The sequence below is a fragment of the Podarcis vaucheri genome, assembly GCF_965113315.1.
Source record: "Podarcis vaucheri genome assembly, chromosome: 1".
In the NCBI taxonomy this organism is placed as follows: Eukaryota; Metazoa; Chordata; class Lepidosauria; order Squamata; family Lacertidae; genus Podarcis; species Podarcis vaucheri.
Genome location: NC_138759.1, coordinates 21256857 through 21284152, shown reverse-complemented (window position 1 = coordinate 21284152; position 27296 = coordinate 21256857). Strand labels below are relative to the sequence as shown.

The following is a 27296-nucleotide window of genomic DNA, read 5'->3' as shown; positions in this document are numbered from 1 at the left end:
TCAAGTGCTCTTACCTGACTTGGGCTGTGACAATGCCTCTTGCTCACATAGATGGTTGATTATGATGATGTGTCTTCAGCTTTTGCCTTGGCTGAAACATAGCCTGATGTATAATGGAAAGTGTTGCCTATGCTCCACCTCCACGTTCAGAAGCAGTAATGCATCTGAATATCAGTTGCTGGAAACCACAAGTGGGAAATGTGCTCCTGTTCTCAGGTCCTGCTTGCGGGCTTGCCACATGCATCTGGTTGGCCACTGTGAGAACAGGATGCTGGACTAGATGGGCCATTGGCCCAATCCAGCAGGCTGTTCCTATGTTCTTCTGCCACGCCTGTTGCTCTGGTTCCGCCCACTTTGGCCACTCACAGTGTGACTTGTGGCCTCTGGGAGGGTGCCCATAAAGGAATGCAGCCTTTGCAGCCTTGCCCACCACTACCCAGGTTTCTTGGAGAACAGCCATATACCATTTTTGCCCTCAGACAGCCCTAGAACTACTGATCATGGTGTTCATAGGGAAGACAGCAGCACAACCCTCCATTTGAAGGATCATGAAAAGAGGCCAGGAAAGAAACACTGTGCATTGTTATATTTTGGTTATGACTCCTTCTTCATGTCTCAGGAGCCATAGATCAACTGTTAGTGTTTAGTGACCTTCTGCCTAAGAGTAGAGAGCCCCTGGGTGGTTCTAACTTGTGTAGCTGGCATTGAATTGCAGATAATCTAAGGTGACACAGACCTTGGCAACCTTCTGTGAGTAATCTTTTCAGCAAGATAAGCTCTTGTTGAACAATTCCTTCAATGTACTTTTGTTTTGTACACACTCACGGCCATCATTTCAATCCACATCACTATAGATTTGTTTCTTCTCTCTCCACCGGCCGACACTGCCTTGAATGAAAAATAACATCTCAGCCACCGCGGTGTGGTCACGTGCTTACTTCATAGCCTAGAGTGCCACTGAAGTGGGTGAAGCTTTTTCGCTTTGCTTGGTTGATGATCAGTATATAGAATCATAGAATCGTAGAGTTGGAAGGGACCCCAAGAGTAATCCAGTCCAACCCTCTGCAATGCAGGAAAATCAGCTAAAGCATCCATGATAGACTGCCATTCAACCTCCTCTCCAAGGAAGGAGAGTCCACAACCTTTCGTGGAAGTCTGTTCCACTGTCAAACAGCTCTTGCTGCCAGAAAGCTTTTCCTGATCTTTAGTCAGAATCACCTTTCTTGTAAGTTAAAGTCATTGGTTTGAGTCCTACCCTCCAGAGCAGGAGAAAACAAACTTGTTCCCTCTTCCATGTGATAGCCCTTGAGATATCATATCTCCCCTTGGTCTCCTCTTTTCCAGCCACTTCAGCTGTTCCTCATATGGCCTGGTTTCCAGACCCTTGATGTCACACACAGACTGGGCAGATGAGGAGGAGGAGCGGAGACCACCCCCCTCCAAGATCCTTCCAGAAAGGAGGAAGGGGGAGAGAGCATGGACGTAGGATTGTGGTGGTTTGAGATGGGTCACACCCCATAAGGAGCAAGATAACAGTGAACAGAGGCAGGAGTCAGATGTGTTAGAAACAGTACTGTGGCCAAGTGACATGCTGTCTCTGGAGAGTTTACCAGAACCCCCTGCTTCCCCTAGCATCAGACGTGCCCTTTGTGTTTCAGAGCAGAAAGCCAAACAGAGAAATTCCCTTAGCAGCCACCATAGGCAGGAGGAGGGGTCTGAATGCTAGGCAGTAACTGCCAGGGGGGCACTCTGAGCAACGTTGGTTCAAGTGTGAGGATGTACATTCCATGTCTTCCTGTGTTTCTGTGGATTAAAATAAAGTAGCTGAAAAGCTCTCTCTCTGATTTCACTAGGCAGATAGCCAGTGAGCTGTTGACGGCACGCCTGACACTTGATCATCTTGGTTGCCCTCCTCTGCACATGTTCCAGCTTGTCAGCATCCTTCCTAAACTGTGGTACCCAGAGTTGGACACAGGTGTGGTCTGACCAAGGCAGAATAGAACTTCCCTTGATCTGGACACTATACTTCTGTTAATGCAGCCTAGAATAGCATTAGCTTTTCTCCTTTCCCCCCCTGCTGCATCACATGGTTGACTCATGTCAAGCTTGTAGTCCACCAAGACCCCTAGACCCATTTCAAATGTACTGCTTGTAAGCCAGTTCCTAAATCAGGAGTGGGGAACCTCAAGCCCAGGGGGCAGATACGGCCACCAGACTTCTCTATCTGGCCCTCAGAACTTTCCCCAGGCTACACCCCAGGTTTCTTTGCCAGACTGGGATATTTCCTAGAACTCTGATAATGCCTCTTGCTTGCTTGGGTAAGGATAGGAAGCAGTGTGCATAGAAACTAGCCTACTGTACTGTCCTCCATCCACTTTTTGCACCTGGCTCTACCCATGCGGCCCTTGGAAGGTTTCCCAGAAGGCATTGCAACCCCCAGGCTTAAGAAAGTTCCCACCCCTTGCGGTTGTCAGCATCTGTCTGCTATATGCTAGGGAATCTTTAACTTGGAGTTCTCTGGCAATCAGAGCTGTTTTTCCCATAGGGCTTAGTGGTGTGTCATGCCAGGGCACCGGCCTCTCAGGGGCGTCCCAGCAAGTGGGGGAGCTGTGAGGCTTTGTCGGCAGCCTCCCCTTTCCCTGCATGCCTGCCAGCTGCGCCCTGCCAACCATAAGGCTAGTGGGCATGCAGCTTCCCTCCCAAGCCTCTGCAGGGATCGCTCTCCTCCCGAGGAGGCCTGGGAGGGAAGTTGCACCCTCCTCCCACACAGACTTGGGAGGGGTGCAACTTCACTCCCAAGCCCCGGGATCGCTCTCCCACAGGAGCATGGGGGAGAGTTGCGCCCCCCCCCATGACTGGCAGTGTGCAGCTACAGCCATCCAACACTATCCGTGGTAATTTGGGGGCGCTGGGTGGATAGACAGCCCTGCTGGCAATACCAGTTGATGGAGACACCAGACGATGGCTTTCAGGTGTGAAGCAGAAAGAACAGGCCAACCCAAATGATTGAGGGGCTGGAACAGTTCCCCTTTGAGGAATGCTTGGGCCTTTTTTGAACTTGGTAAGAAATACGGAGGCAAGAAAGGGTGACAAACGTGTATGCAGGGTAGTCAAGAGAAAGTGGATAGCGAAACATTTCTCTCCCTCTCTTTTTTAACACTAGAACCCAGTGGTGATCCATTGAAGCTGATTGGTGGGAGAATCCAAATAGACAAGAGGAAGGACTTTTCTTTGCTCTGTGTGTGAAATTCACTCTCCCAAGAGGCAGTGATGGCCACCTGCTTGGGTGGCTTTAAAAGAGGATTGTATAAATTCATGGCACATAAATCTATCAGTGGCTACTGAGCAGGAGGATAGCTGGGTTCTGTCTTAGCTGCTGGAGGCAGCTGCCCCTGAATATCAGATAAAGATGAGATTATCAGTGTCTACTAGCTGAGTTGGTTGTACAGTGGTACCTCGGGATAAGAACTTAATTTGTTCTGGAGGTCTGTTCTTAACCTGAAACTGTTCTTAACCTGAAGCACCACTTTAGCTAATGGGGCCTCCTGCTGCTGCTGCTGCGCCGCTGCACGATTTCTGATCTCATTCTGAAGCAAAGTTCTTAACCCGAGGTACTATTTCTGGGTTAGTGGAGTCTGTAACCTGAAGCGTCTGTAACCTGAAGTGTATGTAACCGGAGGTACCACTGTATACTACTGTCTCTAGCATCAGGCAGCAAGCTTCTGAAAACCAGTAGCTGGGAAACATGAAAAGAGAGCAAGAGAGAGAACTGTTGCTACGTATTTTATTCATGGGTGTTGGGAGATATTGTTGGCTTTGGTTTGCTTGTTTGTTATTATGTTATGTATTTTTGTGCTGTTATACTGCAAACCACCCAGTGATCTTCTGATGAAGGCCGCTATATAAATTTAATAAATATTGATAATAATAAGCTCAGATCCACCTCCACTATAATGGTGCCTGGATAGATAGGGGCAAGATATAATTTGCAAGATAGGGGCAAGATATAATTTGCTTTAGGGGCAAATTCTTGTTTTTATCTCCTTTTTTTTACATAGTCACTGTTTTTCAATTACTGATGATACATTAGAGCATGTCAGGATGCATCATGTACAGTGGTGCAACCTACCATGACCTTGAGGCATTGCAATGTATATGCTGCATTGCAAGAGACATTCAAATATGTTCTTTATATAGTCTGGCCACCACTGCAGAGAGGAGACTATTCTCCACAACAGCAGAGAATTCAGCCCTGCATAGGAAAGTTATTGTGCTAGTCCCGGGGGGAAGGTTACCATTGTCGTAGTCAAAGTCCAGTCCTGGGTCACTAGCCTGGAAACAGTTCACAAGGAGCGAGGCGAGGTCCGAAGCAGGAAGCCGGGCGGGGACAGGAACACTGGAAGGTCAGAAGCAGGAAGCCGGGCGGGGACAGGAACACTGGAAGGTCAGGTCTGGGTCCGGGCAAGAGCAGGTACTCAACGACGACGTTGCTCCCGTAACCTGGGACCGGGCTGACTGGCCTTTATCTTCTCTGAGGCCAGGGGCGGCCCCGGCCCCCAGGAGACCCGCCTCTCCTGGCCTTAAGGCGAGCACTCCTCCTGGGAGAAACCAGTTCCCTTTGCCTCTCTGCCCTGAGCCTCTGCAGTTCAGGAGAGGCTGAAGGGTTACTGGGCCCAGGGGGAGACTCACCTGTAGGCACTGAGTCCTCAGCCACCTCTGGAGCCAGAATGGATTCACCTGGTGCCTGCTCCTGAGGATCCGGCACAGGTGCAGGCGCCTCAGAATCAAGGCCCTGCCCCAGTTCAGCCGGCCCTGGAGGCGGGGACTCCTGTGCAGGCTGGGATTCCTCCAGTTCACCCTCTGAATTGTATTCCCAGGCCATCACAGTTATAGGGTGCTTCTAGGTGGGTGTTACAGATGACCAACAACTTTTTTTCCTTTGGCAGTGTCCGCATGACACCCTTGGCATAAAAATGGCAGGTTGTATCCCTCCCACACCATTTAATCCAGATGCACTCTTCATGCAGAAAATTCCTTAAGATTTTTTAAAAATACATAGGGGGGGGGACTGTTGCTGATTACTCATTTGCATTATATGACTGACACCTTTGCAATATTAAGTGCCAGTCTGGAAGCACCCAGGGTGACTCTGAAACACACTCATCTTTGTCCATACACAAGAGTCTTCTGACGTTACAATGTTGTTCTGAAGAGATGTTCCAGTGGGTGAGATCCAATGCCGCCATTTTGGTCCCATAGTTGATTTTGATCCAGTGATCCCTTTCCCCATGCAGCACCTCCTATGCCACTCTTTGTGCTGTTTTGGAAGGTCTCTCCATTGGTGCAGGGACACAGGATGGGAAGAGGACAAGAAGAAGAAGAAGAAGAAGAAGAAGAAGAAGAAGAAGAAGAAGAAGAGTTTGTATTTGATATCCCACTTTATCACTACTCGAAGGAGTCTCAAAGCGGCTAACAATCTCCTTTCCCTTCCTCCTCCACAATAAACACTCTGTGAGGTGAGTGAGGCTGAGATACTTCAGAGAAGTGTGACCTGCCCAAGGTCACCCAGCAGCTGCATGTGGAGGAACAGGGAAGCGAACCTGGTTCACCAGATTATGAGTCTACTGCTCTTAACCACTACACCACACTGGCTCTCAGTGAGAGAATATCACCTCTCCTTACCTTAGCAGGCACCTTTGTTGCAAGTGGAACAGCAGCAGGGGATTTCACCCCACGGGTGCTGACCTGAGGAACAACAGAACACATATGCGATCATCCAACCCCAACCCTTGTGAAAGGTGTATCATTTAGTTGGTTGTGGGGCACAAGGCAGGTAAAGGAAAGGAGGGAGAGTCCATATCTGAACATATGTTTACATAAACTGTATAATCCTCACAGTGTAGGTAAGCTAACCTTCTCTAGCCTGAAAGCTGCATTCAGCCCTGGTCAACCCAATGTCCAAAAGTGGGTGTGGCTATCCAACACTCTCTCATGCAAATCCACCCTGAGAAGGTCACACGATGACATAGCAAGGTCAATCGCAAAAGGCCCTGAAATTAGGGAGAGGTGGGTGGGTGTTCCGATGCACAAGCTGAAAGAGGAAGCTCTGGGTCACAAGCATGGGTATATATAGGTCCCTCGATCCGTTTTGACTGCACCCCATTGGCCAGATTAAACCCAGCAATGAGGGACCAATGGATGTTGTGGCTATCCAATAGACCCACCCACAACCAGGAGGTCAGTCTCCAGGTCTCACCGCAACACATGCCCTCTTTTAGGGAGGACACAATTTACACGTTATGTGGTGGGCCCCTGAATCTACTGACAATTTCCTTGGATTACTGATGTTCTAGCATTCTGAGAGATGGAGCAGAATAGCGATATGGTTGTGTGAGTTTTGTACAGGTTTCTTGGGGCTTCTTTGTGGGAAAAGGCAGGGCACACATTTACTAATAGACAAAGAAGTGGTTCGGTTTTTAATTTTGATTGCGGTGCTCTTAATGTTGCGTCTCTGTTTCCCTGAACCTTTCTTAGCCTCCTTGGGAGGGTTTTCTACCCTGAAAGGCAGGGTACACATTTATTAAAGAACTGCATGAAATAATTGAGCAGGGAGCAAATCCAGCCTGGCCCCTGTTCCCATATCTTTTAACGGAAGCTTGATCTGCAGAAATCACCAGGCAGAGGTTTCTAGAGCATGGAGATAAACAAGGCCGCCTGCTGAAGCCTTCAGATGCAGCTGCTGCAGGGGCCTGTTGAAAATCAGGAAATGCATTAAATGCTCATTGTGATTGAAAACTCAAAGGTTCACCACTCCGCAGTGGTGTGGATTTTGCATACTGTAGTGGGATGTCAAGATGTGCATTGAACAGCATCACAGAGTTCAGATGAGCTTTGTCTTGGAAGGCATTATCTTTAGAGTGCATAATTGCTGCATGTTAATTTTATTTTATCATTAGCTGCCATGAGCATTGGGCCATGCTGGCAGGATCCAAATTCAGTATCTGCAGAAAAGAGAAATAAATTCTAAATCTGACTCTGGATCAAGCTCCGCAGCTTTTGATCATTATGGCGTTGATCGCTTTTGTTCCTTGTCTTAGACTTGCAAAAATTGTGGTGATGGGCAGGTGTGTCACAAGCTCTCAGCATTCCACGAATGGGAGTCTACTGCAACTTATGGCATGCGCTGACTTCTTTGTGGTAGCCCCCATTTATGGAATGCTGCCCCTGGGGAGGTCCATCTGGCACCAGCCTTCTCATTGCTTTGATACCAGGCACAGGTGTTTTTGTTTTCCCAGGCCTTTGGGGGAGTACCAATGATACTGCTATATTATTAAATCTGTTTGCAATGGGTCTATGTGATTTTCTTATTGCATTCTCCCCCCCCCGGTTGTAAATTATTTCACTAGTCTTTTACTAGGAAGCAGCACACAGGCCATAAGCACATCATACACTGAAAGCACTATCATACCACTTTGACAGACCCTCCAAGTGTCCCTTTTTTTTCAGGGACAGTCCCAGATTTACAGAAGCCGTCCCAGTTTCTGATTTGATCCCAGAATGTCCCGCTTTTCCTTAGGATGTCCCTATTTTCATTGGAGAAATGTTGAGGGTATGGTATGGAGTCACGCAGCCCCAGAGTCAAGGAGATACGGTAAGTAACTATGGTGGAACCTCGGCTGTCAAATGTAATCTGTTCTGGAATACCATTCGACTTCCAAAACATTAGACAACCGAGGCGTAATTGCCAGTCAGCAAATTCCTTTTAAAAATAGAGAAACACACCTCAGAAGCTGTTCGACATCCAAGGTGCGTTCGAAAATGGAAGCATTCACTTCCAGGTTGTCGGTGTTCAGGTTCCGAATTGTTCGGCTTCCGAAGCGTTTGACAACTGAGGTTCCACTGTATACAACCTTTTGAAGCCACCTGAAGGCAGCCCTGAATACGGAAAGTTTTTTTAAATGTTTAATGTTTTATTATGGTTTTGTATGTGTTGGAAGCCCCCCAGAGTGGCTGGGGCAACCCAACATAATACCCAGCGGGGTATTATTATTATTGTTGTTGTTGTTGTTGTTGTTGTTGTTGTTGTTGTTATTATTATTATTATTATTATCCCTATTTTCAGTGCTTTTTTCTCATTTTGACTCAAGAAAATCACTATTTTGTAGTTCAAAATGGGGAAAAATAAATACAGTAAATGGACAAATGGAGAAAGATTCACAAAATGTTTAGGGGTATGTGTACCCCTGCATCCCTCCACACACAAAAAAGCACTGCCTATTTTCAACAGAGAAATGTTGGAGGCTATGCTTTAAATGGCAGCTTAGTCATGCTGGCCACATGACCCGGAAGCTGTACGCCAGCTCCCTCGGTCAATAAAGCGAGATGAGCGCTGCAACCCCAGAGTTGTCTGCAAATGGACCTAATGGTCAGGGGTCTCTTTACCTTTACCTATGCGTTAAACAGTTGTGGCTTCCCCCAAAGAAGAGTGGGAACTATCCTTTGTTAAGGGTGCTGAGAGTTGTTAGGTGACACCCTACTCCCCTCACGGAGCAACATTTTCCAGAGTTCCCTGGGAGGAGGGATTGGTTGTTAGACCACTCTGGAAATTGTATCTCTGTGGGGAAGCCTCAACCCGCAGTCCTTGGAGGCCTTCAGGGCAGCCTACTCAAGCTGGGAGGGGGGCATATACAAATGACCCTCCCTGTGTGCCATCCCCCCATCACAAGTGTGTCCCCTCACCCTGACAAAGAGCTCTGTGGCTGTTGTGTGTGTTTGCATAATTGAATCACCTGCCCATCATCCAGGCTCCACTTAAAACCAGTTCTGGCACCGCCCACTGCTGGTTCCTGCCACACCCACAAGAATTTCCATTCACCACAACCAGGGGCTGCCTGCCTATGAGGCAGACGCCTCGAGTGGCAGAAGCCCACAGGTGCCCATCCTGCCTTACCGCCAGCAGAGAAGTGGCGCCAGCAGTGGTTCCAGTTTCTGGTGAGATCTCGCAGGGTGGACCAGCTGTCAAGGAAGACTTGCAAGGTGGGGCAGTGGCATGGCACCAGCAGGGCAGAGCGGCACATTCCAGCTGAAGCAGAGAAACAAGATGCGCCACCCCTGCCCACAACGATCATTCCATTGCCACATGTTTTCTTCAAGGGCAAGAAGTTTGCATGCCTCTGCCTTAGTAGACAAGGGTGGAGATTACTGATTGAACTCAACACCCGGGAGAGGAATTGGGTAGCTGGAGAAGCACTGGTCTGATGGCCTATCCTATGTGGGTTATGGGTAGCAGGTGGTGCTGTGGTCTAAACCACTGAGCCTCTTGGGCTTGCTGATCGGAAGGTTGGTTGTTCAAATCCTCACAATGGGGTGAGCTCCCGTTGCTCTGTCCGAGTTCCTGCCAACCTTGCAGTTTGAAAGCACGCCAGTGCAAGTAGATAAATAGGTACCGTTTCGGTGGGAAAGTAAATGGCGTTTCTGTGTGCTCTGGTTTCCGTCAGTGTTCCATTGTGCCAGAAGCGGTTTAGTCATATTGGCCACATGAGCTGGAAAGCTGTCTGTGGACAAATGCCGGCTCCCTTGGCCTGAAGTGAGATGAGTGCCACAACGCCATAGTCGCCTTTGACTGGACTTAACCATCCAGGAGTCCTTTACTTTTTTTCTTTTTTGCCTATGTGGGTTAGAGGTGCTGATGAACGTCAGGAGACCAAAAAAGGTTTATTTCCTGGCATGGAGATGTTCACCATTATGAGATCCGAGAACCTTTCCGACTCAGGGGAAATTCTTTAATTTGCAGCCAACTCTCCCGCATGTCCTCAGGTAGCTTCTATTCTCATCATACTTCTTGGCCACAGCAATTCCCTCCCAGCTGTGTGCTGAAGGATATGACGAAGGCTTTGCAACCTTTATGCTGCCACAGAATGTCTCTCCCTTGGCCCATTTGACTGCCTTACATTCCTTTAAAGCAACATTTTGTAGCCAGATTTCAACTGACCCTATTACAGTTGTTGTTAATTACATCCTTCTTTTCCACCCAAATGGCTCTTTTGCTGTTTAGTGGATTTGGACTGACCCCTTCCACAACCTGGTCCTTTCCAGATGTTTTAAACTGCAACTCCTATCATCCCAGATGATTGGCTCATCTCTTATCTGACAGCCCCAGTCATAAAATCATAGAGTTGGAAGGGCCCCCAAGATTCATCTAGTCCAACCCCCTGTAATGCAGGAATACTGCTCCTTGGTGGGCTCAAACCACCAACCTTCTGGTTAATGGCCAGACGCATTTACCCATAGCATCACCTGTCAATTTTGATGGGTTTATCTTTTAAACCAGAGATGGGGAAACTATGACATTCCAGGTTTTCTGGTATTCTCATCCACTGCAGTCAACATGACCAATGGTCAGAGTTCCACCCACTCTCTGGAACACAGTTCCATATGCGGTTCATGAGGCAGGAACTGTGAACCACTCTGAGTTCTGTGAACTGCCCTGGGATGCGGGTGGTGCTGTGGTCTAAGCCACTCAGCCTCTTGGGCTTGCTGATCAGAAGGTTGGAGGTTCAAATCCCCATGACAAATCCCTGTGAGTTCCTGTTGTTCTGTCCCTGCTCCTGCCAACCTAGCAGTTCAAAAGCACGGCAGTGCAAGTAGATAATAGGTACTGCTGCGACAGGAAGGTAAACAGCGTTTCCGTGTGCTTTGGCTTCCATCACGGTGTTCCATTGCACCAGAAGCGGTTTCGTCATGCTGGCCATATGACCCAGAAAGCTGTCTACGGACAAGCACCGGCTCCCTCGGCCTGAAAGCGAGATGAGCGCCGCAACCCCATAGTCGCCTTTGCCTGGACTTAACCATCCAGGAGTCCTTTACTTTTACCTATAGTGCAGTATATAAATTGAATTAACAACAACAACAACTGTGGTAGACTTTAAACACTCCTAAAGACCTGGCTCTTTAAACAGGCACTTCATCACAGGGTTGTTTTATGTTTTATTGATATTTAACTGAATGCTTTATTGATAACTTCTTTTTGTTTTTTATTCAGGGATTTCTTTGTATTTTTGGTTTTAAATGTATACACCTTTTTTCTTTTTTAATTATCTTACTGGATTTTATATAAACTCATTATGGACTTTGCATATTAAGTGGCTTATAAGTAATGATCATAAGGATGATGGGAGGTTGAGGAAGGCTGATCTAGGCTGTTCTTATTCACTAAACTATTACTAGAGAGGGGAGGGAAGTATTTTGTAAGGGCTAGATGGGAAGAACCATGGACCCAATGTGTGGAAGGAAATCAGCCACTGGAGCCACTCTGCGAAAATTTGCAGAGTTCTCTGGGTGCTATAATGGGCAGCTTCTAAGCCTGTTCTCATGCTTCTGTTCATGCAAGACAACATGCCCAAGTGGAGAGCATCTCTGGATCTTGTGCCACTGCTTTGCACATTGCTCCATCACAAGGTGGGACACCATCCTTCCGTGAGTGGAACGCTTTCTGCAGTATCTAACATGCCACATTTCATTTGGATCCAACCCATGAACTTGGAAGACTAAGGGGAAACAATATACACATGCCATAACGACCATTAGTCTAGTGTCTAGAGTAATCTAGAGCCAGCACGTTGTAGTGGTTAGAGTGTTGGACTAGGACCTGAGAGACCAGGGGGTTCAAATCCCTACTTAGCCATAACGCTTCCTGGGTGACCTTGGGCCAATCGCTCCCTCCCACCCTAACTTACCTCTCAGGGTTGTTGTGAGGATAAAAGGGTTAAAGGGCGAACCATGAGTGCCACCTTGAGCTCCTTAGAAGAAATCTGGGATATAACCGTGATATAAATAAATAAGGTCAATGATCACACTGGCTTTGCTTTGTGCTTTATTTAGTTATTAATGAAGAACCATCTCTACGCTCGCTACCTATTACAGAGCACTTCCTCATTACACCAGGCCAATTCTGAGTAGTATATTGCAAAAATATAATTGTTAGCACTGGTAGATTCACAATAGGTATGAGATGATAAACATAGCAATCTCTGCATCAGATGGTATTAATTTTTGGTTGCCCTACTTGTAAATGGCATTACTAGCTGTATTTGTTTTATTCTTTTCTTGTTCTTGTTTTATGATATGTTGATTATTCATTGTTTTGTGATATTGAGCTCATCTATACTGTTGGTTAATGAGGATAGTAAGTTCCCTGTACCTTCATTATTTCTCCATTTTCCATAGGACCTTCTCCTCTAAATCACTGCCTTCTCACACTTCCCTTCCCTCAATACAGATTTTCTCATACAAGGGATACTCCAAAAGGGATTGGGGTATAAGAAAGTCCAGAACAGGGGAGGGGAAAGTGTGGGAAGGCAGTGATTTAGAGGAGAATGGCTTACAAACAATGGTGAATTAATAGAGGTACAGAAAGCTTCCTGTCTGCATTAAACAACTGTACGGACAAGCCTGCAATTTTAGTTTATGCAATTTGTCCTGAGATTTTAGGGTGAAGGGTGGGTAAGAAATACCAGAAAGAAAGAAAGTAAAAAACATATTAATGCATGATGGAGTCAAGTAGTTGCACAACTAACACATTACTGAACTGATTGCTCAGTTGCCCAATGGTAATCCATTTTTCCAATATTGTACTCCATTCCAATGCACAATTAAGGCCTCCTTGAGAAGCTTCTGCGTGGCTGGGAGAATGTGCAAGAGCCTATTGGATGGATCTGTTTCTGGAGAATTGGTGCCACCCGGAAAGAGCTGGTGCCCATTAGGTGGGAAGACTCACATAACCAACCCCATTCTATTTCATATATATATATAGACATGGAAGGACCAATGTGGAGATCCTGCTGGTGCTTTTGCACCAGGCACAGCGCACCACTGCTTCTCCCTTCTCTCTCCCCCCTCCACCTCATTGTAAGCAGCAGCAGTGCAACCGACCAGAGCTCAGGGGAGCATTGTCACCCCACTGTTATTGCAGTCAGCTGCATTTGTGCAACCTGAATTTTCTGGTATGTGATTGAATCCTACCTGAAAACAGCAACTATCTAGAAGCACCTTGATTTACCCATGAGTGCACAACAGTTTTTTCCAACCCTGGTAGGAACCTTCCCAGGCCCTGAATAGCTGCATGAAAAATGGAAAGTATTTACTATCATAGAATCATAGAATTGTAGAGTTGGAAGGGACCGTGAGGACCATCTAATCCATGGGTAGGTAAACTAAGGCCAGGGGCTGGATCCCGCCCAATCTAGATCCAGCCTGCGGACGGTCCGGGAATCAGCGTGTTTTTACATGAGTAGAATGTGCCCTTTTATTTAAAATGCATCTCTTGGTTATTTGTGGGGCCTGCCTGGTGTTTTTACATGAGTAGAATGTGCGCTTTTATTTAAAATGTGTCTCTGGGTTATTTGTGGGGCATAGGAATCCATTCATTATGTTTTTCAAAATATAGTCTGGCCCCCCACAAGGTCTGAGGGACAGTGGACTGGCCCCCTGCTGAAAAAGTTTGCTGACCCCTGATTAATCCAATTCAATCTTTTGATTGGCTTGAACCCACGACTATGAGATTATGAGTCTCATGCTCTACCAGCTGAGCTAGACTATACTATGAATTAACTTTCCTGGAAACCATAGAAATCATAGAATTGCAGAGTCGGAAGGGATCCTGAGCATCATCAAATCCAACCCCCTGCAATGCAGGGATATGCAGTTGTCCCATACAGGGATTGAACCTGTAACCTTGGCATTATTAGCACCACACTCTAACCAACTGAGCTAGAGCAGGAGAAGAGTTGAATCTCTGCTTGTTACATCAGCACAGGAGTCATGCCACAGAATGAACCCAGCAAACTTACAAACCTGTACCCCCTGGTCCAAGAGAAATCATTAGTCTACCTTAGTCGATAACAAGCACCAGAGAAATAAGGCTGCCAAATGACCAGAAAAGGGGTCTGGCATGCTCTTGTGCTCCTAATTTCAGGATCGTGTATGGAAACACAGCCTTGTTGCTATTAAAGGCAGTGCCACGGTGGCTGGTTTAAAACTTGGCAACCCTGCAGACAGAGAGTAGCTCATGAGTGAGCCCAACAACACCCCCTGCTATGCTACATTTGGGCACCCCTGGAAAGGCATTCCCCCAAAATAATCCGAGAGGAAATGCTTCAACTTTTTTTGAGACAGGCTCTGAATGTTGCCGGCACCTTGGCTTGCACTTGAAAAAGTTGTGGGAATGATGTGATTTGAGATTAAAAGCAATAATTTATTAAGATGCTCCAGAGAGATGCACGAGGAAAGCTTATCCCGTGGAGAACTGAACAGATTCAACTCTCACAGCTTCCGCAGCGCCAGAAGTAATTAATTATCGCATCGCAGAAACTTGCTTGACACCATGTTGGACCAGGCTCAACATTATGCTGGCAAGCATTATCTGATGATTTGCAAAACAAGTCAGGCCTCTTCTTTGGTAACCATTTCCCAAAGGCCACATCTGCCGGTGGTGTAAATCAAGAGCAGCTTTCTCTTTCTTTGAACGGAGCATGAAAAAAGACCGAAAAATGGGGATCTGTCCCACACCTCTGTTCAGTCTAGCTTGACTATCAACCCCTAGTTCTGTATGCTTTCATACACAATCGCAGATCTCCCAGGCAAATTGTTCAGAAATTTCAGCATGTTTTCTATCCCTAGGCTATTAATTGTGATGAGACATTAAGAGATAAGGGAGCATTAATTTTGGGAGGATAGTTTCATCCCTCTGCAGATGAGAGATATACAACAGAAACCGGCTTTGATTGGCAAACTGAAGTAACCCCCAGAAGGAAGGTGTAAAGAGGTGTGTGAGTTTTTGCGCTGTTGGAGTGTCGAGTCTCCCTTATCTCCTGAAGAAGAGAGGCACCAGCAGTGATCAAATTGCCAAGCAGGGAAGAGAAGATTCTGGGGAATGCAAAGGCTTGAGCCGTATGAATGAGACAAAAGAACAGAATGTTCCTTTGTTATTTAGCATTTCTTTTAAACGTGCTGCCGCTCCCTTCTTCTGAAGCGCAGAGGTTGTTCGAAGTTTGCAGCTGGGAAACTTTCCTAAAAGCAAGCTGGTGGTTGACTCCCTCAACAGTGACAAGGAAACAAAACAAATGTGCCTCAGCCTCTGATGCCAAGTTGACCAGCCACATTGGGGGGGGGGAGATCAGGAAACGGACCTGTGATATGTGACAGAGGACATCAACGTGGCATCTGTAGGCACGATGGCACAGAGGAAGTCCTTCATTGGCACACCTGAGCAGGAGCTCCAAACTCTGAGGGTTGTTTTTTTTTTTAAAGTCTCTAGTCATCCTAGAAGGAAAGTTATGAAGCAAAATCACCCTTCTTAGTGATTTCTGCAAATCGAGCCCATCCTGGTTGCTCCCACCTGTTGGAGGCTGAAGGTTTTGGCTTCAGATATGGGTGGTTTGGCAGTTAGCATTTGCTCAAGTGGTGGTTTAGGCATTGGGCAGGCATAGTGTTGGATGGAGGAGAGGTTGTAGTCTCTGCCTGGTCCGTCTAAAAATGAGATAGCCCATTAAAGGGATCCAGGGGAGATGCTTCTGTCTGGATGTCCAGATGTGGGGCCACAACACTCCACAAGTGCAATCCAGTGGGGGAGTTATTCCTTGATGTAGGTCAGGGACTTCCCCACTTCTGGTTGAACCCAGTGTAAGTCCTTCTGGCAGGCTAGCCAGATGTTGTGGGTTCTACTTCTGTAGTCAATAAAGATGTGGCCTGGTTTTACACAAAATAATAGAAGAAGAAGAGGAGGAGGAGGAGGGGGGGGTTGGATTTGATATCGCGCTTTATCACTACCCGAAGGAGTCTCAAAGCGGCTAACATTCTCCTTTCCCTTCCTCCCCCACAACAAACACTCTGTGAGGTGAGTGAGGCTGAGAGACTTCAAAGAAGTGTGACTAGCCCAAGGTCATCCAGCAGCTGCATGTGGAGGAGCGGAGACGCGAACCCGGTTCCCCAGATTAGGAGTCTACCGCTCTTAACCACTACACCACACTAGCTCTCTAATAGTTGTCATGCCTTTGGTATGGGGAGGTCTAAAGGGCAGGGGGGATGCCTTGCCACACAAGTTAGTTTTTTGGAAATCAGGCAATAAGAATCCCTGGGATCCTAAAGAGCTGTTTCCCCATTCTCTTTAGTGTACATTTCCTGCTTGTCTCTTATTTTCTAATAGCCTTTAGAATATCCATTATTTGCTCTTCCTTTTTTCATAGAGACCAGGATGTATCTCTCCTGTGGTGGGCTCGTTTCAGATCAGGTACTCCCTACACATTATTTGCTGCAAATACTGCTACGCAGTAAGTGTGGTTGGGGGGGGGGCTAAGGAATCCTGTGCCCAAATGGCAAGTGCACAGTGTGAAAATTTAGCAAAAGGGCTTGAGCATGTCTCAGCTGTGCAGGACCTAAAGCCAGGCACTCATTAAGAATCCACTACATATCTCACTTACAGAATAACGATAGACATGCTGCACTTCTGTGGAGAACAAGCCCCTCTTGAAATGACCATGCTATAAGATCTGGGCTCCCTCCACACAGACTGAAGGTGTAAATGGGAGAATAAATCATATTTCTTAAAGCTACGACAGTCTCCGCTGTGTCTTCAATTCTCCAAAACAGCACAAACCCTGGGTGAGCCCCTGGAACCCCCTAGAATCTTGCTGTCGCTCGGCAGAGAGTGGGGGTGACTCCCAACTTCTGTAAAAACATTACCAGCCTGGGTAGGGGCTGAGAGATTGGTTCTTCAACACCTTAGGACATGTTTTCCACTGGATTTTGATGAACACCAGTTCGCTTACAGGAGAAATAGGTCAACAGACGAAGCCATACCCACAGCTTTTCACCTTGCAGCGAGTCATCTGGAGAGACCGGGGAATTAATGCTGTTTATTGATTATAGCTCAGCTTTTAATGCCATCCTTCTGGACATTCTTATTAAAAAGCTGATGGACCTGGACCTTTCCTCCACCATCTGTGATTGGATTAAAGACTTTCTGAGGGATCGCGCACAAATAGTGAGGATTGGGCCTGTTACAACTACCTCTCTGAATCTCAGCACTGGCACCCCACAGGGATGCGTGCTGAGTCCCTACCTGTACTCGTCGTATACATATGACTGCATTTCATCTGATCCATCCACTGAAATTATTAAGTTTGCAGATGATATCACTATAATGGGTCTGATTACAGGTGAAGATGAATCAGCGTATAGGGAGGAGGTTCAAAAAGTCTCCACATGGTGCCTAGAGAACAACTTGCACCTAAATATCAGCAAGACAAAGGAGATGGTGTTGGACTTTCATAGGAAGAGAGAGGAACTAGCCCCATTGTATATCGTGTGTGTGTGTGTGTGTGTGTGTGTGTGTGGAGAGAGTCTCTTCCTTTAAATTCCTGGGAGTTTGCCTTAGTGAAGACCTCACTTGGAAAATCAATACAATCCAGGTGGTTAGGAAGGCCCAACAGAGACTCCATTTCCTCAGGGTCTTGCGAAAGAACAATGTCAAACAAAAATTGATGATCTCCTTCTACTGGGCCACAATAGATAGTGTCCTTTCATACTGTATAACAGTGTGGTACGCTGGTTTGACAGCCACGGACAGGAAGTCCCTACAGAGGGTGGCGAATACAGCATATGACATCATGGGCTGTCCTCAGAGTTCGCTAGATGACATTGCGGGAGACCGCTGCCTCAGGAAAGCAAGGAAAATTCTTACGGATGACTTCTTTAATCTCCTACCATCGGGTAGGAGATACAGAAGTACAGTGGTACCTTGGGTTAAGAACTTAATTCGTTCTGGAGATCCATTCTTAACCTGAAACTGTTCTTAACGTGAAGCACCACTTTAGCTAATGGGCCTCCCGCTGCCGTTCCACTGCTGCACAATTTCTGTTCTCATCCTGAAGCAAAGTTCTTAACCCGAGGTACTATTTCTGGGTTAGTGGAGTCTGTAACCTGAAGCGTATGTAACCTGAAGCATCTGTAACCTGAGGTACCACTGTACAGTCAGCCGCACCAATAGGTTAAAGAACAGTTTTTATCCGTGGGTTCTTGGGCTGCTGAATGGAAAAAAATAGTGGTGTAATTGACTTCCGACAAGCACACAGAGCGCGAACAAGACTCAGTGTATTGGGGGGGGGTCGTTTAATTTCACTGCACACAGGTGGTATAGTGACAATAAAGGATTATTATTATTATTATTATTATTATTATTATTATTATTATTATTAGAATTGGGGATCTTAGGGATGAAACCATGGCAAAATCAGGTGGGTCAAGATCCTGCCTTGCTTTCAATGATGGATATGGAGCCTTCTGAGTTGTGGATACAGCTTGGCATAATGCGATTGCCTTTCAGAGACCAAATATCAGTCGTGTGTGTGTTTGTGTGTGTGTGTGTTTCACTGTCCTAAAGAGCTTGCAGCTTCAGAAAGTGGGACTGTCCACCACCATATCCCACCAGCAGCAGCTGTCCGTGCTGCAGATGTTTCATTTTATATTAAGGAGAAGGAAAAACAAAAACAAAGAGAAGAACAGTTCCATCTCTGGTTTTATTCTGCATTATTTATAAGAAAGTCATTGTATAGAAATATAGAAAAAAGGCGGGGGACTCTTGTTTACCTCCTGGGATTGTTTTCCTCCCCCTGATTATATTAGCAGAAATGCGATTTGGCCAAGCCTGTTCTGTTATGCCCTCACCTGTGTTGCTGCAGAGTGTCAGATCTTGAAATCAGAACTTCTTAGAACCTGGGAAAGGCTAATAAATAAACACTTTTGGCTCCAGGTTACAGAGCCCAGAGATGGTCCGGGTGTGCCGCCTAATAGGGGGTTGGGGTGGTTTTTGTCATATCAAAGTGAAGCCTGGCAAGGTTTATTTATTTGTTTAAGAATAAATCAAAAGAAGCAATGAGGTGTAGTCGTTAGAGTGTTAGACTAGAATCTGAGAGACCAGGGTTTGACTCTCCATTCAGCCATGAACAGCATTTGAGACTCCCATTGTTCTAGGTGCATTTTGCAACAGGGAATTTCATTAGCTTGAGCAGTTTCTGAGCTCTGGGCACAGTATTATGCTTAAGATTTCAGTGCAAGGAAAGGAGGACCTTTTCTGCCTCCCCACTTCCAGCTACTTTCTGAAGAGACCCTCTTAAGAATATTAGGGGGCTGGGCAGGGGAAGGACTAGACCATGTAAAAAATGAACATAATATTTTAGCTGCCGTTCATACAAGAATACTTTGTATTCTTGTTATAATAAAGTGCCCCTAGACATTCCATTGTTGTGCCCATTATCCAGGTTTAAGGTGCCATTTATCTCCTAGCTTTCATATCTCAGTTTCTAACACTGGCCAAGAAGCCCAATGGGTGACTCTGGGCCAGTCAGTAACTCTCAGCCCCACTTACCTAATGAAGCTGCTGTGAAGATAAAATAGGGAGGGGAAACCATATACACCACCTTGAGCTCAAATGTGGAAAGGTGGGATGCATATTTAATAAATAAACAAGCAAAAGCTTTCTATTCGCCTGCACACGAAAACCCCATAGCCAGGCCATTTTTGTTTGGGGGTGTTTGGTTTTTTTGCAACCCTATGCAGTTGAAAACAAGCCTTCCTGTTCCTTTTAGGAATAGACAAATCAGTCAATTTCAGATTCTCAATACTAAAAACTAAAATTATATTGTTGTAACCCACTGTGGACCTTACGGTAAAGGGTGGGAAAGAAATCTTGTAAATAAAATAAAATAACATCTAGCTGGCTTGCAGAATGATTGGTTGACTATTATCAGTATAAGAGATGCTCATTATTATAGGGGTTATTACTATTATTATTTATTTCATTTCTCTATTTTTAAGAAAAATGCTAAAGTGGTTTACAGCATATTAAAACATCAATAAAACAATCCAGAATCAAACATTTCTGAAGAAAGTCATATATAGAGTATACAGTCAGAGCAACATAATTAACAGAAAATTAACAGAAAACTAAAATGTTATCTTAAAGATTTCAAAATAAAACATTACAAAGGAGGTCAACTACAGAATTCAACACAAAGGGATGGGAGGGTGGGAATTCAATTCAGTTCTCATTTAAAAGTTACCCAATTTGCACTTTTCAAGACAATACGCAAACCAAAACACAGCCATCTTTCAGAATTCACCTTTCTCCAAAACTTTACAGTGCAGGTCCCCAGCCTATAAATATGTACAAAAATGAATATGCGGGTGTAAAGTATGCACAAAATGCATTTATTAATCAAAATAACAGGCAAAATGCATTAGATTTGGGGACGGTGCTTTGCAAAAACATGCCTATCATGCAAAACTACATACAGAAGTGTGGTAAATATTGCCCTCAGGTACTAAAGCATTTTCACAAGGCCTTTTTAGTTTTAATTTTAAAAATTGCAAGCTGATGTGAAAATGTGGAGAACTGAAGACTGGAAAAACGAGGAACTGACCCTGACAGAATTTACCCATTCACTAATTCATAAATAGAGCAATAGTATTCTGACTCTCTGCTTTGCTCCCTCCTTATCTCTCTCTCTTTTTTTTTTTACATTGTAGGTTAGCCTGAGGAGAAGGATTAAGAAACTGGCTACCAAGATGGTAATCACTAGTGGAAATGAAGAAGAAAAAGGCAACCAGGAAAAGGAGAGCAAAGAGGAGTCCATCCTGGCAATGCTGGGCATTATCGGGACAATCCTGAACCTCGTTGTGATCATTTTTGTGTACATCTACACGACATTGTGAGCCGCAGATGCAAAGCGGGGGAGACAGCTGACAAGAGGTGATGGCAAACGTGGCCGGCTATTGACACACGGCTTAATGAGAATTGACTCTGTAGTATATTAAGACGTCATAAAAGCTCTGCCTGAGGGTGTTGGAGGTTGAAGCACAATTAATTGAACAAGACTTTTTTCACACAGTTACAAGCAAAACTCGCATCTCTCTCTCTCTCTCTCTCTCTCTCTCTCTCTCTCTCTCTCTCTGTTCTAGAGAAATGAGTGCAAATCTGTAAGTATCAGCTTTGGACAGGGGGGTCAAGGGAAAACCCCCCACTATGGATAAAACTTTTCAATACAGCCAAAGACTGGACACTATTATAAACAGTGACAAATATATAGCATATCTGTGCCAAGTTACGTTCCATGCCCATTAGTCCGCGTCTTCTCTTCTCTCCTTTCTTTGATTTACATCGAAGCTAGCAAGCTTTTCTTTCACTCGCTCTTTGTTTTTCCAGTTTTTAACTTAAAATGAACATATGGTGCAATCACAAGGTAGGGGGGAGGGGAACCAGCTACTCCGCTGAGCTGCCTGTGCTACCAAAGGATAAAATCTTGAGCAAAGTAAGGTTACCTGACGTTCCTTTTCTCTCTCGGTTGCTTGACATCTGTGTCTGTTCAAACCGATGTTTATAAATATATATTTTTAATAAATGTGCTATATTTTTAGCATGAGCCAAACTTTGGGTGACACCAATGTTGTTGTTTTTCAGCCTGGGTTTGTTCCACAAAAGAACGCACCTCTCTCTTCCCTTCCTCCATCCTCCCCCACCTTCTAAATCAGCGTATGCCAAGGGTTTGGGGTTTTGTTTCTTTGCAGCAGAGACAGACACCTTGTTTCCTGCTCCACTGCAGAGCACAGACACATCATGCTTACATGCCTGACTTGAAACGGGAATATCAGTTGGAAAACATCGCATTTCATATGGAGGTATGGCACAGCGACCTTTGCCAAGTCGTTTCATGGGCACAACTCTATATATAGACAGACGACAACAGGGCCAGAAAGAGTTGTTCCACCTCCACGCTTCCTCTCAGAGAATGTCAAGCCTTTCAAATATGTACTCAGTTCCCATTTTTGACGGGGACTTCAAGGCTATACTGAAGTCCCATTAAGTTCAACGGGGCTTGCTGTGAGATAAATGAGTATAGGATTGCGGCCCACATCTTTGAATGGGATTTAGATTGCGAGGGGAATCTGAAAATCTGTGGCTTCTTCACGGTGTTCGTAGACATAGGAGCCAACTCCTTTCGCCCCCCCAAAATAAAATATTTGAGGGGGATGGGCCCCTACAAAGTTGATGGGCATTCCCATTCAAATGGTGTGTGTGTGTGTGTACTGTGTCATGTGACTGATTTTGTGGGGCAGGGCTTACCTGGGCCCCCATATTATTTTATTCAAGCTGGCACCCCTGCTCTTGGATATGAGTTCAAAACTGTATAGCGTTGGTTTGAGAGGTCCTCCCACTTCTCTTACTAATACTTCGCAAGTACTGCTTTTTGTTTCGCCTGCTTTGGACTAATGCTGGGGTGCCCTCAGGATGCCTATGGACCTTCACACTTTTATGCGAGGGGACAGAGCTCTGTGAGAAAGGATAAATGGCAGTGACAGGAGGTGTGTAGAGAAGTCCTCTTATGGGGTGGCTGATTTTAGAGAGGGACAAAATGGATGGAGCAATGGAATGAGGGAAAAGAGGGTTTTGACTTATGCTATGGATGGCATGCATAATATCTGTATTATGACAAAACCAGGGTACATAAAGGTTTCCAGAATCAAGAAGGAGCCTGTACACCGCCTGGCTGAGACATAAGGACCTCTTAGAAAGGAAAACCCCAAGGTGGTTATCCCCTACTGAGGTGGTATCAGTGAAAAGGATAAACATGAATAAAAGGTGGGCTATTTATAAAGATCTCATAGAGTTTAAAGAAGAAAGAGTGAATGGTGGTGGTGATGGAGGAGAAGAGCTACTGTACAAAATTATACTACGGATTGGTTCCAGTACTTCCAGTTGAACAAGCTATTTTAAAAAGATAAAGAAAATGGATTTGGGGGAATTGGCTCAGAATTCAAATAAATTGCAATAGGAAATGATGATAAACAAATCTCTAAAATATATAAACTGTTAGTGAAATTGGAAACCAAAGACAAGATGGTAAAGGCAACAATGACTACCGTAAATGGGCAATTGATATTAGAAATATCTGCCTGGGGAAAATTATGGGGGGAAACCATGAATTTCTCAGCCTGTTATCTTATCAAGGAAAATGTACATAAGATGATGTACAGGTGGTCCTTGACACTCAACAAACTGGTGAAAAATGTACAAAAATGGGATCTAAGTTATGTTGGAAGTGTCAAGAGGTAGATGGAACTCTGATGCATATGTGGTGGTTGTGCAAGTATGCTAGAGAGTACTGGGAAAAGATTCATCTGGATTTTAAAAAGATCTTTAAATTTGCATTTCACAAATGATCTGATATCCCAAAGAAGACTTTCAGCCTCTTCTTACACACAACCGCTGTGGCTAGAATAGTTTATGCAAATAATGGAAAGAAAAAGAAAGACCAATGAAAGAAATACAGCAGAATAAATTGATAGAATTGACAGAATTAGCAATTACGACCATGAAAATAAGAAATAAAGATGAGACACAGATAAAAGAAGGATGGAAGTCTTTTGGAGAACATCTCAGGAGATATAACACTCCATTTCACCTGCAAGTAGAGGGTATAACCCGTATGAGCAGCAGTTAATATTAAACAAAGGAAACACACGAGATAAAATTGGGTGGAATAACAGGATATGCAGCAGAAATAAGGTTTGCATAGAATGCCATGGAGAGATGGACTTAGGAAGTCCTAAGGGAAGTGATATGTGATGGACAATGTATGATGTCTGTATAAAATTTGTGGGAAATGCATTTTTTTTTTTTAAGAAAAGAAGAGAGGGAAAAGAAGACCACTGGAAGCTTCAGTTCAGATCTCTGGCAAGAGCTACCTGTTCATTCCTCAGCCAGCTGCTAACCATGGAAAGGAGTGGAGAGATAAAGGGGATCAGTGGGAGAAAGAGAGAAAGGGCAATGGGAGGAAGAGGGAAAGAATGAGGTGGGGGAGAGAGTGAGAGAAAGAAAGAAGGGATTACATTATTTTTTGCTCCAGCCATACCTACCAATGGCTTCAACCTTGCCCACTGCCAGCGTGTGGCCCCTGGCAGGTTACATTGAACAGAATGTGGCCCTCAACAGAAAAAAAGGCTTCCAACCCTGGGACTAAATGCATTAAACCAGTATGGGAATTTTCCATCCAGATCCAATACTTTCAACATTCAGGTCTGATACAGCTATAAATATATTGGAGCACACTGAACACCGCTCACGCAGTGGGCTCCCCCCACTCTCCTTCCCCTGTGTACCCCCACAGCCCATGAAATGGGCTTTTAAAGGGTTGGGAGAACCCCCAGAAAAAGCACATGGAGAGAGGGGAGGGGGGATCATTCCATCTGGTAAGCTGATATGCTTGTGCTGATGGAACGATCAGAAGAGCACAGTGTTGAATGCCGCCATTCCCTTTTCAAGCAAAGATCTGTAGTAGCAAAAAAAAGGAGCCATTTTGCCCCTTCTATAAAGCAGGATGTGAAGAAGAACTCTTCTGCACACAAGAACAAACGTGAGGCTGAACTTATTGGAAAATGCAACCCTAATTGGAGATAATTAGCTCTTTTGAAAGCTGGCCCGATGACAGGTAGACTCTCCTGGTTATAGTTTAGGACTGAGAAACTAGTGAAAGGGTTATAATTTGGTTTGTGTTTACATCTTGCCTCCTCTGTGCCCGGGGAAAGGCAGTTAACCTCTCTTTGCTTTGGATAATAATGTAGATCTTTCTCAGCGGGGTGCTAAGAGGCTTAATGTTGAGAAAGCACTTTGAAAAGCAAGCATGGGGGAGCTATCAAAGCGGTGTCTTATGACTGTGTATCTTTGCTTCAGGTTTTACTAATTCAACCTGCGCTGTAAGAATGCAGAACACACAGATGGGGGAGGAGAACCAAGTCGGCCAGCCCTAATTCCTTGTACGCTTAAAATTAGATAAGAAAAAGGATATGGGCTTTTCTTTTCTTTCCCCCCAGAAAACATAACGGCTTGGCTATGCAAATCCATCACTAGATGGCTGCGTAGGATGTTAAGAGTTGGCAGGGATCTTGCAGGTCATGTAGTCAAACATGTACAGGCATCTTGCAACTGCAGCGTCCTTGGCAAATGGCTGTGTAGCTCCTGCTTAAACAACAGCAGCAACAGAGAAACTATCACCTACCAAGGCAGTGGAAAGGTTCTTGCCATTAGGACATTTCTCCAAAATCTGTTTCCTTCCCATTTCCACCCACTGGTCCTAGTCCTGCCCCTCCAGAGCAACAGAAAATAAGTCTGCTCCATCGTCAGCATGGCAGCTTTTCAGCTATTTGAAAGCAGCCCCTTGACCTTCTCTTCTCCAAGCTAATCGTAGCCATTCCTAGTAGGACTAGAGCCAAATCTGTATTATACATTTCAAGCAGTATCGCACCACTTTCACATTCACAGCTTCCCCCGGAGAATTATGGGAGCTGTAGTTTCTTTAGGGTGCTGAGAGTTATTTGGAGACCCCTATTCTCCTCACCGACCTACAATTCCCACACTTTTGGCACTCGTGCAAAGGCTCTCTAGAAACTTAAGAATGTCTGTGTGATCCCTTACTGCTGCATTGGCAGGTTATATTTCCTCCTTTGCTACACGTCCAGTGACTTCCCATGAGCTCAGCTTGGTGACCAGAGCAAAAGAAGACCACAAGAGAATGCCTTGTGGAAAAGTAGGCTTCCTTTTCCAACCCTCTGAAAAAGAGGCCATGGGCACTGATATAGCATGGGAGTTGCTAGGGCACATGGACAGTCCACTCTCTTTCTCTCCTTTTAAACAATTTAGTTGGTTTTTGTTTTTTTTAAGATAATATTTATTGAAGTTTTACAAACATTAATAAGTTTCAAAGTTTAAACTTAAAAAATAAAGACAAAGAATAACCCTATTAGAATAAAAAAGAATTACAAAAATACAAGAGCAAAACACATGAAAAATACAGAATAGAAAACAGTTAACACGAAGAAAAAAGAAAAGAAAAAAAGAAAAAAGAAAATCAATAATTTCATATCTTGTGCTTCATTTACTAGTTTCCTGACTTCCTCACACCTCCCTTTTTGTATTCCAGTTCAGATATTTAATTCAGCAAGTCCTTACCCTCTATCATTTGTCCTTACTCAGCATCTTAACCTATTATAAATATATATTTTCCACCATTATCAATCCATATTTACATATTCTTGTTAATCTTTTTACCAAGACCGCTTATTTTCAATCCGACATCCCAATTTTTGTTGGTTTTTAAACAAATGCAAAAGCTATTAAACACTCATCCAGCAGCGCAGCTAATGGTTCTGTTATAGACATAAGCTTACACATTCAATGTTCAAACATACTACTTGACGTAACCTGTCCACTGAAAATATTGAGTGATGGGTATAACAAGGGCTGGATCTACACAGATATGAAAAATGCTATAAAATGTATTGATAGCTCCCTGTGCAATTTACCATTGACTTCTGATTGCTGCTCTATAGCACCATCTGGTGTCACATTTTTACAGCACACGTTTAATGTTAGAATTGGCCTGTGTAGCTGAGTCCTGAGTCTTGATTTTAGTCATTAACATGGTTAAAGAAAGGGGTCCACATTTCTTGGAAGGAGCCTCTTTTCATTATGCCGTTAATTACCCACCTGTGTCTAGTGAGATGCTCAGACATTGCTGTATCCCAGATATCATTTTGCCATACGTTCATTCCTCTCTTTGAAGGGCTGTCCAGTTCAAATCCAGTTTCATTAGAAAGGAGAACATTGAAGTTATCCATCAACAGACTGGACAGCAGAATGAGCCCAGGTACATAGGTCTCCTTTTAACAGTCTCTCCACTATGGTGAGCTTTATTGCATTTCTGTTTAAATTATAGCATTTACTTCTAAATTTGCATCTGTCCCTAAAAGTCGGCATCTGCAAAATTTATGCAAATGTGCCTTAAAAAACAACAACAACCCTGTTTTGATTCTGAGACAGAAAGGCAGTTTCAGCTCTCACCACTGCTACAAACTCTCCAAGGCTGTCAAACATTTGCAGAGAATTTGGGGCTCCCTACTGAGTAAAAATGCAAAAGATTGTGCTGCACACCTGACTTTAAGTGAACCACTGTTCTCCCTTACCTGCCATTTGGAGCTGAAAATAACTGGGCATGTTTTTTGGAGGGGAAGGAGAAATTTGTAACATGGATAGGGAGAATAAGCCACTGAAGGGTGGGGATTTGAAGCACTGAAACAGCGGGCAGAGGAATGATTTACACACACACATACACCTCCTTGCTGTTTCTTAGCTTCAGATTCCCCTCCCCTGGCACTGCGTTTCATTGTAGGAAGTAGCGCTAGGAATTATC

The 27296-nt window shown here is 44.8% G+C and overlaps 1 protein-coding gene across 4 annotated transcripts in view; it reads left to right on the top strand.

Moving 5' to 3' along the window:
* The window catches only part of TUNAR (transmembrane neural differentiation associated intracellular calcium regulator), a 57468-nt gene extending 35989 nt beyond the window's left edge, over window positions 1-21479 (top strand). For all 4 annotated transcript variants that reach the window (XM_082228954.1, XM_082228952.1, XM_082228951.1 and 1 more), the window contains one exon: window positions 20581-21479. In XM_082228954.1, coding sequence (XP_082085080.1) covers window positions 20620-20766 — 147 coding nt within the window. In that variant the 5' untranslated portion in view covers window positions 20581-20619 and the 3' untranslated portion in view covers window positions 20767-21479. The remainder of the gene's footprint in view (window positions 1-20580) is intronic.
* Window positions 21480-27296: the final 5817 nt, after the last annotated feature.